Source organism: Trichosurus vulpecula, chromosome 5 (assembly GCF_011100635.1).
Source record: "Trichosurus vulpecula isolate mTriVul1 chromosome 5, mTriVul1.pri, whole genome shotgun sequence".
In the NCBI taxonomy this organism is placed as follows: Eukaryota; Metazoa; Chordata; class Mammalia; order Diprotodontia; family Phalangeridae; genus Trichosurus; species Trichosurus vulpecula.
The window spans coordinates 66,066,394-66,080,100 of NC_050577.1; the positions used below are offsets into that span (position 1 = coordinate 66,066,394).

Genomic DNA, 13,707 nt, shown 5'->3' on the forward strand with positions numbered 1-13,707 from the left:
TTATCAGCACATGGGGGCAATATCTACCAAAGTATTTTGTATGAAGAATTGGAAATCAGTTCCAAATACTACTTTCCTCTTGCTCCTTTTATAAATTTGGCAGGTAAGTACAAACACTTCTTCCCACCCAATCACCCTCCCAAAAAGAGTCAGGCATTTTTGTCAGGTAACCTCTGGAACAATCTATACTTTTTGCCCTTTTCCTGGGGAAAAATCTACCTGGTAGGCTGGCATTTGGGTCATTTTCCAGACCTGCCTTGTGAGAGCTGTATACTCTTGGAGAGTTTTCACCCCAAGGATGATGTGCCTTTTCTTAAGAAAGCCCAGAGGATCTTCATAGACCACTCAGGTGACTAAAATCACATACTCTGTGTTAGGATGGGAGGGGAGCCTACAGGCCTCCATCTGCTTCTCAAGATTGTGACGGAAAACTGGAAGGAAGAGCCTACTCTGGGTCCATCATAATTTTATCAGACCCCAGGAACCTGTCAGGCCTCACCTCCTAGATCACAGGCCCCCCTTATAATAACTAGCATTTATACTGGACTTTAAAGTTTCCAAAACATTCATTCGGTGTTAACAACCCTACGAGATAGGTAGTATTATCCTCATTTTACCGATGAAGAAACTGAGGCTAAAAGAGGTTTAGTGACTTGTCCAGCATCACACAGGCAGGGTTTGAACAAGTCAAGTATTCCTGACTCCAAGCCCAATATTCTGTCCACGATGGTACCTAGCTGTCTGTCCTTCTAGGACCATGTGACCACACAGACATTCAAAAGTGAGGTGGAACGCAAGTCACTAGATAAAACTGACCATCAAACTAAGAAAGATGCCACCTTGTTGATGCTTTCCAAATGAGCCAATACTGGCCCAAGACCAAAAGCTTGATAGAGCATGGGCCCAGGGTGCCCCAGTTTGCCAAGTGATGCAGGCAGAACAACTGCCCCTTCTCCTTCCCCTCAGGGAAAGGGCCCATAGTAATACCCTCACATAGAATCCCAGGATCATAAATTTTTAACTGTAAGGGACATCAGAGGACTTAATCATCCAATACCCATGTGCATGTATACATAGATATATACGTATACATACACACACATATATACATATATGAGCATGTATATGTGTCTGTGTGTATATACATATATATATACATATATGCATATAGACAAATATGTATGTATATAATAGTATCTATCATTTATATAGCAATTTAAAATTTGCAAAGCATTTTTACATGTGATCCCATTGATCCTCACAATGACCATGTGCCTTTGATCACACAGCTAGTAAGTATATGAGGCAGGATTTTAACTCAGATTTTCCTGACCCCAAGTTCAACATTCTATGGCATTTAGCTGTCTATACTCTCTCTCTCGCTTACTCATTCTCTCTCTGTTTCTTTCTCTCTGTGTGTCTCTCTCTGTCTCTCTCCCCCCTCTCCATATGCATATATATAAATATATGTATATATACACATATATATACATATTATATATAAGCCTAGAGGTCAATATAATGACCCAGAAGGCCCACAATACTACCCTGAGAAATATATATACATATATATATACATGTATCTGTATGCATGTATATGGACAAGCATTACCAGGAGTTTTGTGTAGTTAGATGTGGGTCTCCAACAAGGCAGAGCAGGGACAATATATAAGGGTCAGCAGGATATGGTGGAAAGAACACTGGATTTGGAATCAGAGACCCTGGGTTCTAATTCCACCTCTCATTTACTTCCTATGTGATCATGGGCAAGTCCCTTAACTCCTCTGTGTCTCAGCTTTCTCCTATGGAAAATGGATGAGTTGGACCAGATGTTCTATAAGATCCCGGTCTAACTCTAAATTTATGAACCTGTGATCCATGACCCAGAAACTCAGCAGGTTAATAACCCCTCTCCCCGACCCCAGTTTAATGAAACCAGTGCCCATCTCTGAGCAGGAAAAAAAACACTTAATTTATCCCACATGAGCCTGATCTGAAGATATAAATAAACATAAATAAACAGGATTTTCTCCTCCTTCTTAAAAGGTGAATCTTCCACTAATAGGAAAGTAGGCAGCTGGCCTTAAGCATTCAACTTGAGAAAGAAATAAGAGTTTAGTTTCTTAGGAGAGTAATATATGTTAGCAAAAAGAATTTGCAGGTTTCCACTGGCTTGGGGCCATGACGGCAGCAGGAGGAGAATCAAGTCAGAAAAAGGAGTTGCTTTCCTTGTTACTGGGAGTGCTGTGGCTAGCAGCCACGGAACCAGACAGAAATCCTCTTGCTTCCTAGAGAAAGCACCAGGAATGCACAGATCATTAGAGCCTGAAGGGACTTCAGACATCAGCTTATATCACTCCATTTTACAGATGAGAAAACTGAGTCTTAGAGAGGTAGAGTCACTTGCTGAAGGTCAACATAGCAAGATGCACATTAAGTGAAAAAGTCAGTTTCAAGCTTCCCAATTCCTCAGCCCATGAGAACACCAAGTTTAGTGGAGTGACTGAAACTGAAGAAGGCTAGAACCACATAGAGAGAAGGTATTTAAGAAGAAAGAACAAAGGCAAGACCCGGCAAAGTATCACCCAGGGTCCATCTTTTTTAAGGGACCTAAATGCAAATTCTTCCTTCATAAGGGAGTAGAGTCAATAGGCACCTAGTACCAGGATGGTAGGGAATCTGAGATCTCTACTTGTCTAGAAAGACCTAAGTCCAGATGGCCCAGCCTGACTGTGGTAAATTAATTGAGGCAGAGACTGAGGTGACTTCACAAGAAATCCGTTTCAGTGTCCAGGAGGGCAGCAGCGTCTTAATATCAGAGGTCTAGAGCTGGAACGGAATTCTAAGGCCATCTAGTCCAAACCCCTTGGGAAACTGAGACACAAGGAGATTACGTGACATGAAAACTGCTGGTCCCACTTGTCAATTTCTATCTCAGACTTGTTCCAAAACTTGCTAAGTATTAATAAGGCCCCACTTAAGCTTTCCATGCTACAGTCTCTTCCTTCAAATGGAAATGCTGATGCTCACCCTGCTGATATAACCAGGTTGTTATAAGGAATGCTGTACACTTTAAGTCACTGCATTAATAAGGTCATATTAGGTGCAGGTGTTGAGTGCTTGAGTTTTCCTATTCCTAAAAGCTAAGCTAGGGAATGGGACTGGACTTGGCATTACTCTATTACAGGGAACTCCCTCTCTTAATGCAAGCTGGCACCTTCTCTGCAACGTATAGTGTGACTTTACTAAGGTCACACAACAAGTTTGTGTCAGAGGCAGGTGAACTTTTGAGGCCAATTATGTATCCACTATACCATACTGCCTCTCCTAGGAACTCTACACTTATTGGGAAAGTGCTTTGGAATTCTTGGCTAGAGAGAACTAGATTTATGTCAGGAAAAACTGGGAATATCATAGTAATCAGATTGAGGGACACAGGGAATGAATGTTCCACTATTTGACTAATTAACAAAACCCAAATCCAAAGATGGAGTTTAGTCCACTTATGAGACTTCCTATATGCAGCAAAACTTCAACAATTCTTCAAAGTATTGTGTCTCCCTTGTCTTTCTGTCCTTCCTCTGTCCTAGAGGCAGCTAGGTGGCACAGTGGACAGAGTACTGGGCCTACAGTCAGGAGTATCTGAGTTCGAAAGTGGCCTCAGACCTTATTAGCTATGTGACCCTGGGCAAGTCATTTAGCCTTGACTTACCTCAGTTTGTTCAACCAAATATGAATTTCCTCAATTAAAATGAGGGTCATAATAGCACGTGTCTCCCAGAGTTGTTGATAGGATCAAATGAGATCATATTTGTAAGGCCCTTAGCACAGTACCTGTAATAAATATTCCTGCCTTCCTTCCTACTTTCCTCCCTTCCTTCCTTCCATCCTTCCTCTGCTTGGCCCCAGTGATCTTCTGAAAGTCCTACACAGGTTATACATGCCTCTCTTGGTCATGATTACACATCTTACAAGATGTTTCTTACAACTAGTAAGAATCATATACCTAGAGTGGAAGAAACCCTCTGAATTTATAGATCAGGAAACTGAAGTCTAGGAAGGTTCATTGTCCTGCCTCAGGTCACACAAGGAGTGTCAAAGGTGAAATTTGAATCCGGGTCCTATGGGTTCAATCCAGGTCCAGATCCATTATTTTTTCCAGTGTAGCTGGTGGACTCCCCTTGTCTCTGTGCTGCTGTAGCAATCATGTCTTTTCCCAAGTGTCACTAATCTGTTCATTTTCCCACAAATGTTGCCAAGATTACTACCATGGGGCAAAATGTCCATTGGGAAGCTAAAAGCTTCATGAGAAATTGTTGTCCTAATTGCATGTAACTTAAACACAAGAATGACCCCCAAAAGACAGAGAAAAGAAGAAAACCTAGACAAATAACATTTAGTGAGCTCTCACCTTGTGTTGCAAGCATCAAGCACTACAGACCTTTCAGAGACCCCATCTAATCCAAACAGGAGGCACTTGGGTTTTCTGTCTAATCTGACTAATCTGCCCCCATGTCACTGTCCTCAATATGGCTGATGATGAATCCCCGAGTCTTAGGGACAGTCGTTCTAAGCTAATCAAATCCTTTGGCTTAGAGCACGGTGCTAATGAGGGCCACGGTCCCTGGCTTCACTGGGCGACTTTGCACAACCACAGAAAGGGAGAAACTCTTGAAGTGCACATACTGCTGATGTAGAGTCTGTGTGACGTCACCTTTGAATAGGCAGGACAGCACCATCTCAAATATATTTACCATTTTCTCTAACTTAGAGTCCATTGCCTTCTGTGTCAATATTTGCATCCATCTGCATTCATTAAAAAAATGTGTCTATTTTATAGACTCATTAATAACCGAATTGGAAGACCCTTAGAGATCATCTAGTCTAAAACTCTTTAATTTTAAAAGTGATTTAATTTTAAACCAAAGCCCAGTAATTTGCTTAAGGTTATATCACTTAGGTAAACAAAAATAACTAAAATAGGATTCCTAAGGAGTAATGAAGAAACGGTTCCTTCTTTTCACAAGCATGGTATTCATTAGCCGTATTCGCTGGGAAAAGGCTTTAAAGCTGCTAGGGACCATCTAGTCAACCTCTCATTTTACAGATGAGGAACCACGGCCCAAGAGCCCACCCAATGTGGACAAGATATGAGATTTGAAAACATTAACTTACAATCATAAGCATTAACAGTTCAATATAGACTTAAGTGTTCCATAAGTAAACAAAGATAATTTTGTTAATTGTGATGATTATATTTTATTGATCTTTCTAAGAGGCAAGGGCAGTGTTTGGAATGAATAAAAGAAAATGATGAGTTTTCAGGCATGTCCTGAACTCTAAATTGCTTATAAATAATCTGCACAGTTAACCAAAGCTAATTTGTTATCATTCAGTGGCAGATATGTCACATTCCCCTGGAGTATAGCAAAAATGAATGGAAATAAATATTTAGTGTTAGCATTAAAAATGAAATTTTCACAGGGATATATGACCTAAAGAAAGATTTGAAATGGCTGACTGGCTACCATTCAGGCCACATATATTAGGAAACCTGGTCTGGGGCAGAATGTCCCTATTTTCAACTTGGGAAGGGCAGATGCAGACTAATCTGTTCTTAGACACTCCTATAACAGAAGTATAACTAGGGCAGGGTGACTAACACTATGTCCCAGGGCAAAGAAATTTAGAGGACACTGACAGCACTTGCAGATCTTTCAGCATCATAGAAAGGACTGAGCTTAGCACCTAGTAAGAAAGAATGGTTAGCTAAAATAGGAAACTACCAGATGGTGCTTCATTTCCCTCAGTGGCTGCACCCTAGATGAGCTCCTCTCTGGTCCTTGGCCCTTCCTCCTCTCTCTAGTAGCAAGCCTGAGAGTACACTCTATGCTGCTTGAGCTCCAGGTTCATTTTGTATTTCCTATCTTAGGCACAATATTATTTATGACTCTAGTCCCTAACAACTTTCCGTTTATTCGTGCACACATTGGAGGGTCTCCTGACTTTCTCCAATGTAAAATCAGCACATCCAAAGCACCTTCTCTGTAGACTGAGCCTAAGGAGAGAAAGGTTCATTTCATGACCCAAGTTAGTCCAACCTACCTTTTCATCAGAGTCCATTGGGACTGTTAAGGTTTTTTCTTTCTTTCTTTCTTCTCTTTTTTTTGGCAAGTTCTCCAGACCTTTACTTAGGCATATGCTTTTACCTTCTTCCACTCATCACCTCATGAACTTCACAAAGATAAGGAAGCTGGACAACTTTGATGCTTGTACATCAGTACATATTACTGTCTTAGGTTTTCTTAAATTGAAGGTTTCAAGGTAAAAAAAACTGTAAACAAGAAAATCCTGTCATGTTAGAGGAGGATCTCTGGGTTAATAGGTAGAAAGAAAGGATGTGACTTGTACATAAATGATGTTCCTAATGAATAGAAAAAGTAACAGTATATTACTGTGCACTCCAGGTGGTGCCATATCTAACATGTATGCTATGTTGATTGCACGTTTCAAGATGTTTCCAGAAGTCAAAGAGAAAGGAATGGCAGCTATTCCCAGACTGGTTGCCTTCACATCTGAGCATGTACGTGTTTCTGTTTTTATCAATGGTACACTTTGTGAATGTCACTGTGAAAAAAAGATACTCAGAATTGCTACCTATCTCTATCTCCACATTCCATTCCTATCACCCACTTGGGAGAGGGGGGGAGGGGAGGGACTTATTTACTGGGAGGGAGGGACTTGCATTTCTGTTTCTGAAATGCAAGTTATATTAATTACAAAACTAGATTATCCTAACATCTGCACTCCTATTGCTTCTTCTCTTCCTCAGTAAATTGAAGGAATATTGACTTTTTCAGACTACTAGGCTACCATTAAAGCTGTGCCCACATAAGATCTGTCTATTCAATTAAAAATATAATCAAACAGATGTGTTACTCACATGATTCTGGACAACTCACTCTTTAACTGACTTGACCAGATATTCTACCATCAAATAACAAGTCAAAATCCTTTTGCCTATGGCTAGGTCTGGACCCACTGGTCCCTTTCCCAGCCTCCTTCAAGTCAAGTTCCAATGGAGTCAAGGAAACTCCAAACTCAGCATTGAATCTGACCCAAGATTTGGTTCACTCCTAACTGCTGATTAGGCAATAGGATGCTGATCTTTTGTCATATTTCCAAACCGTGACTAGGCATCACACTAAATGGTCCCCTAGAGGCCTTAAAGAGTAAATTCTCATCTAAAGTGCCCAAATTTTTCAAGGAAGCAGGGTGAGCATGTAATTTAGGCCTTGTGAAAAACTGTTCCATTTGATCATTTGTTTCTCTGAAGACTACTATGACACTTTGACCCTGTGGGTGTTGAGCTTTTTTCACATATTAGTGAAGGAGCAAATAAGACCAAAACCACAAATCAGCTGCTTTGGAGCCCATTCTGATAATTTGAATAAATGAAATCAATTCGAGATGTCATAAACAGTTAGCATCAGACAAGATACCCAACCTATCTTGCCACTCATTGTTAAATTCCTTCACAAACTCTGTTATGAATTGTCAAAAGATCTCAACAGACTATTTCATCAAATGCTCAAGGAATCCACTGGCGACATTGAAAGCAAGATGATAGGGAAGGGGATAGAAGAGATATGTAGGGAATGACCATAGGAGATCTCAGAAAGCTGAAAGAAGAACCATCTTACAAGGGGGTGTTTTAAAACCCAACACTTAATTTTTCTTTTTTTTTTTCTTGTTTTAAAATTTTATTTCATTTTCAACTGAGAAACAAAGAAAAGAAATGGGGAAAGTGATCACAAACACATAAAATTAAGAATAAGTACAAATTATAAAACCCATATTTATAATTTATATCTATAGCTAGTAACTCTGGAGGTAAAGGTAGAGTAATATCTGAATGTTGATTAATTATAATTAAGCATATCATTTTTGGTATGTTTGTTTTTTTAACTTTTCAAAGACTTTCTCTGTCTTCAAAGGGGTTCAGTTAAGGAGGTTACATAATTGAGAGAGCCACCCTGCTCCCAATTTTCTGCACCACTGTAATCTTGCTAGGTTTAGAATTGGTGTCCCAAAGTTGTAGTAAAGACTTCCTGGTCTCATTTTTCCCCTCTAAGAGCATTCAGAGTTAAATCTCTCTATACCCTTAGAAACACAGAGTTTTATTACAGAAGAACACCAAACTCAGACCAGCTCAAAGTTGGCTCTTTTTGCTGCTATCAGCCTACCTCTGAGGAGGTATACCAGGGGAACAGCATATCCCAGCATATATCTATGCTGTCCATTAATGGCCCCGACCTTTTGCCTTTATCCTGTCACGTTGGTTTTCATTCTTTCCAAGACTATGTCCCAATTAAGACCTTTGTTTTTGTGACTCAATCCCCAACCCAAACCCGTAAGAGCATGAGTATTGTATGCTCTGTTTTCTTTTCTTGGTATCTAAGAGGCAGGATCTGTTCCTATCATTTTGGGGGGGAAGATAGTTGTTGGCTTGTTCATTTTTTGCAACTTCCTCTTGACTCGTCTTCCTCCATCTGTAATCAACTTAGACACATGATATTGGGCAGGGGAAATTACTGTATGAACTTCAGAAAAAGTGCTAGTTGGTTCTGATAATCTTGTAATCTTGATGGATTCTTTATATCATATCTGACAGATGAATTAAATTTCATTAAAGACCAGCTAAGTTCAAAGATCCATTGGTGGGGTTCATTTCCATTGATATCCAGCAACTGGACAGTGTATATCATACTGAAAAAAATGTCACTGTTGACCTTCGCAGAGACTTAACTAGGAACTTTTTCACCTGAAGCAAAAATAGGATAGTGCAACTGAGAGTGGAAGATATTGCATATTCCCTCCCTCTCCTCCACTAGCCTTTCATCCATTCACTCAGCTTCTCCTGGGGCCTACTTTCTTCCCAAATCCCAGAAGGACATGATCAGAGGAAGCCCAAAAGGCATGCAGATAACATTTTCTGGACCATTGCAGGGAGGAAGCATAACTTCCATGTCAGCAACTGGAGCAAAGTTCCAACTTCCCCGCCTTAGTTATGACTCTCTATAAAGGTATGCTAAGTACACTAGGCACATTACCAGCCACCAGAATAAAACCACATTCTTGACATGGACTGACTGAGGTAGAAGAGGTTTCAGAATGCATTTCATTTACCCTCTGTCTCTGGGAAGACTTCTTTAAATAATTCCAAAAAGAAAAGCATCTATTCCACTCTTTAAGATCCACAGGTTGCAGTACAAACTACAACTTCTGTTTGCAATCCATCCTCCCACTTTAAAATGCTGAGGGCCAAAAAGTTCTTGTCATCTCGCTTAAACCCATATTATTATATGCTTGATTCATTTCCCATTGATCACTCTGGAATAGACTTTAAGAATAATTTGCCTTCATTATCCATGTATAAATCTTCATACGCTTGAAGACAATGATTGAGCTGCTACTTCAATTTCTTTAATCTGGGGTCATTTCTAAAAATTTTGTCACACAGATGAAGAATATTGGGGATGAACAAGGGATATGCCACTGGTGGCCGCAGCAGATTTATGTGTCTCTGCAGCTCTTTCAGAGCTGGGGAGAGTGGCAGGAAGCCAGAGCAGTGGGAAAAACTGCCAATTTAATAGTAAATCCTAAAAAGCTATAGTGGTGGCAGCAATGACTAGAAGCTGCCAAAGAATCATAGCATATCAGATCTCTAAGAGGCCTCAGAGATCATCTAGCCCATACATCTTTTTCCAAGCAAGGAAAATGGAATTCATAAAGGTGAAGTAATATGCCCACGATCATGCAGTTACTGACAGAGGCAAGAGAGGCATGGCAGCTGAATGGAAAGAGCCTCAAATCCAAATCTGGAGTCAGAGGACCTAAGTTAAAATATTGGCCATTTACTTACTGCTTATATAACTTTGGGAGAGTCACTGTTCTCTCTTGGTTCTCCTCCAATCTGTCTAACTGTTCCTTCTCAGTTTCCTTTGCTGGTTCTTCATCCACATCATGCCCATTAACCTGGGGTATATCCCAAGGTTCCGTCATCAACACTCTCATCTTCTCCCTCTATGCTAACTCTCTTTGTGATCACATCAGCTCCTAGGGTATTATTTATCATTTCTAAGCAGCTAATTTTCATGTACCCATCCTTAAATTCTTTCCTGAGCTCCAGTCTCAACTCACCAACTGCACTTTGGATATCTCAAATAGATGTCCCATGAGCATCTCAAACCCAACATGTCCAAACCAGAACTCATTATCTTTTCCTCCAATTGTCCCTATTCCAATCTCCCTTATTCCTGTCAAGAACACTGATATCCTTATATAATCTCAACGGCATCCTCAGCTTCTCACTCCACATATCAAATCTGTTGACAAAACTGATTATTTCTATCTTTGCAACATCATATATACATACACACATACACATCACATATAATCCAGGCATGATGTGTTAAGAATATATGTGTGTATGTATATCCATATGTATGTACATACTATATACACATACACATATATCCCTTTTTTGCCAATCCCACCATGATGTGGTAAGAATACATATGTGTGCATGTGTGTATTATGTGTATATATACAAAATTTTACATACGTATGTATCTATTTCCCCCCACTCAGTCTCACCTGGACTATTGCTATAGACTTCCCATCCATTTCCTTCCCTAAAAACTCTCCCTCTACAATCCATCCTTCACTCAGTTGCCAAAGTGATTTTTTGGTAAATATGACCATGTCACCCAACTACTCAATAAACTCCAGTGGCTCCCTCTTACCTTTAGGGTTCAATATAACCTCCTCTGTTTAGCATTTCAAGTTTTTCCCACCTTTTCAGCCTTCCTGTACTCTACTTCCCTCCACAGACTCTTTGATCCAGCCTCCTTGCTGTTCCTTTGACAGGACTCTCCATCCACCATCTTGGTGTCTTTGCCTTTGCTATTCCCCAGGCCTGGGGTGTTCTCCTTCTTTACATCCCAATTTCTCCAACTTCCTTCAAGACTCAGCTCAAAACCTACCTACTGTAGGAGGCCTTTCTTGGCCTCCCCAGATACTGGGGCCATCTCTTTGAGGTTACCTTCCATTTACTCAATACCATTCAGATATGATCCCCTTGAGGTCAGGGATGGAGTTTTTGTGTGTCTTTGTATCCCCAGTGCTTTAGTGAAGAGCCTGTAAGATGGTAGGTATTTAATAAATGTTTGTTAACTAACTAACTGAACCTCTCTGATCTTCAGTTTTCTTATATGGACTAGATAATATCTAAACTCAATTCCAGGTGAATCTATGACCAGAACCAAGGTCTTTTGACTGACAGATGAGTGTTCTTTCTATTTCCATGCTAATTGATGAGTACCAATCTCTGTGTTGATTACTTAGCTCCAGTGAACATTTCTCCACTTTTCATTGAATAACTCAGAATAGGTATAAATAGATTAGATGTATATATACATATATGCATACATATATAATATATATAAAAAGAGAGAGAGATGCAGGATACAACATTTTTCTTTCTTCTTCAAAAACTGAGTTTGAAAGGTCACGTTTATAGAAGCCCATGGGAAGAAATGACATTTAATTACATTTTGGGGGAAAAAATATTATCCACATATATTCTCTTATCATACCTTGTAGCAAATAAGACTCTTTTGTTCACTTTCTTCTGTATTTGTGTGACCACATTCAGGGATCAGAATTCCACTGGAGACTGATCTTCAGAGGGCTCAGGAACCCCACTGAGAACCTCCGGTGAAAAATGTTTCCCCTGCCAGTCTGAAGGGGGAAATTTCCTCAGTCTGACTTTCTTGACTTGCTGCCCAAAGAGCCTCCCAGCTGTTCTGGGTCTAGCAAAAATCATTGGTTTTTCTATCCCTGACTGTAAGTGTCTGTCTTGATAGATAAGCAGAAACTCCCAACATTAGCAAGTAAATAATTTTCCCAGGAAAGAATATCTTTTATTCTATTTTTCTTTAAACTTTCCCTATTCCCACCTTTGTCTTTTCTTCTTGTAGTGGCATTATATGTACTAGGGCCCTAGAGTGGGATGTGGGTTTCAATTCTGACTCTTCCAAGGTGACCTGGAACTTCATCTCTCTGGGACTCAGTTTCCCCATTTGTAAAATAAGAGATTTGGGTTGTATGGATACTGAGGCCTTTGCTGATTTTAAAGTTCTAAGAGGTAACAAAAAAATCCTGGAATTTTATCTCTTTATATCCAGAAAACATGGGCAAGCCACCTAATTGCTCTGTCTGTCCAAATGGACTCTTTTGTGAATCTGGTCTCTTGATTAAGGACTGATGAATAGGGCTAATTGAAACTGCTACAAATGTGATTTGAAAATAGGCAGAGACTGTACAAGTCAGAGCAAAAAAAAAAAAGCAGAGCGGTTTAGTAGCAAGGGTATGGCATTTGGAGTCAGGAGACCTTGTTTCAAGATATGGCTCTTCCAATTTACCATCTATGTTTCCTTGGGCGATTTCATTTAGCCTCTCTGAGGCTCAGTCTGCCTCTTCTGTGAAATGGGTTTTATAATCATTGTAATGCCTAAACCCTCAGAGTGAATTTGGGAGTTGAAAAAGACACTAAATGTAAAAGTACTTTGTAGCTGTAAAGCATCATATAAATATCAGTTGTTGTTTTTTAACATTGGCATTTAACATTTTAATTGTATTCAGTGGTCCTTTCCTTCCAAAGAAGTACCTTGAGAAAGAAAAATCCTTTAAAAGTACAGTTTAATATAACCTTACAAAAAAGGTTTTTCAAACCATCTCATAAATTCCCAGACACCTTCATTAAGAGAACAAATCTATAGTTCTGTTCGCAGAGGCACGTAACTAGAAAGGGATGGTAGGACACTGAAATTTAGAGGGCATAAACATGCATACCATGTGGGCTCCCTGCTCGGTCCTGCTCCTCTCTAGCAGGAGGCTGGGGGATTTTGCAATCTCCTCTCATGCTAAAATCAGATCTCTGTTCTCCCTCTTTAGGTTGTAGTATCCCCCCACAAAAGGGTGCCAGTGTCAGGGTCTCCCTACCACCACTGCTGATTTGAGCATGAATTCAGTGTTGATCATAGTGAGCACAATTTCATACTTCTCGCTCTGGGCACCCAAATTGCTAGTGACCACTCTTCTCGTCCGCTTGAACAAGAATCCTGAGCTCTGTGAGATCCCCAGCTTCAAGCTACTTTCCATTGAGCTCACTATTTCCCTATGTGACACAAGCCCTTCCAAAAATAACCTTGATGAAGCAGCATAATCATAACCAGAAGGGAAAAATGTTCTTTGTAATCAGGACACTAGAGATCTTTTGAGGCAAATTACCATCGCTAACTGGCTTTCAATTCTTTACAAGTCAATTCTAACTCATATCCACTTCTCCTTGAAACGGAGCACTGGCACTGAGTCAGTGATACCCTCTGGGAGGATGTACAGGGATTGGTCTTTATCATTTGCCATAAGAGCTTTCACAGAGGGTTGGAGGGACAGGGGGTGAAGAAAGATGGTCACTATTGCTTTCTTGGGGTCTCTTTTGCATTAGAAAAATTATTCTCAGGAGATGATGCTCTAAAAGAGTTTTGATTCTGAAACCTAGGGTCCACAAATGTACAGTCTCTGAAGCCAGAGAAGAATGGCAGCTCCATTGGACTCTGAAAAATGTGAATTCATTGAAGT

The 13,707-nt window shown here is 40.1% G+C and overlaps 1 protein-coding gene across 1 annotated transcript in view; it reads left to right on the plus strand.

Annotated features, from left to right (window-relative positions):
• Positions 1-13,707, plus strand: part of GAD2 (glutamate decarboxylase 2) — an 87,688-nt gene that overhangs the window by 10,770 nt on the left and 63,211 nt on the right. The window contains exon 7 of the mRNA XM_036761719.1: positions 6,468-6,583. Within this exon, the coding sequence (XP_036617614.1) occupies positions 6,468-6,583 (116 nt within the window). The remainder of the gene's footprint in view (positions 1-6,467; positions 6,584-13,707) is intronic.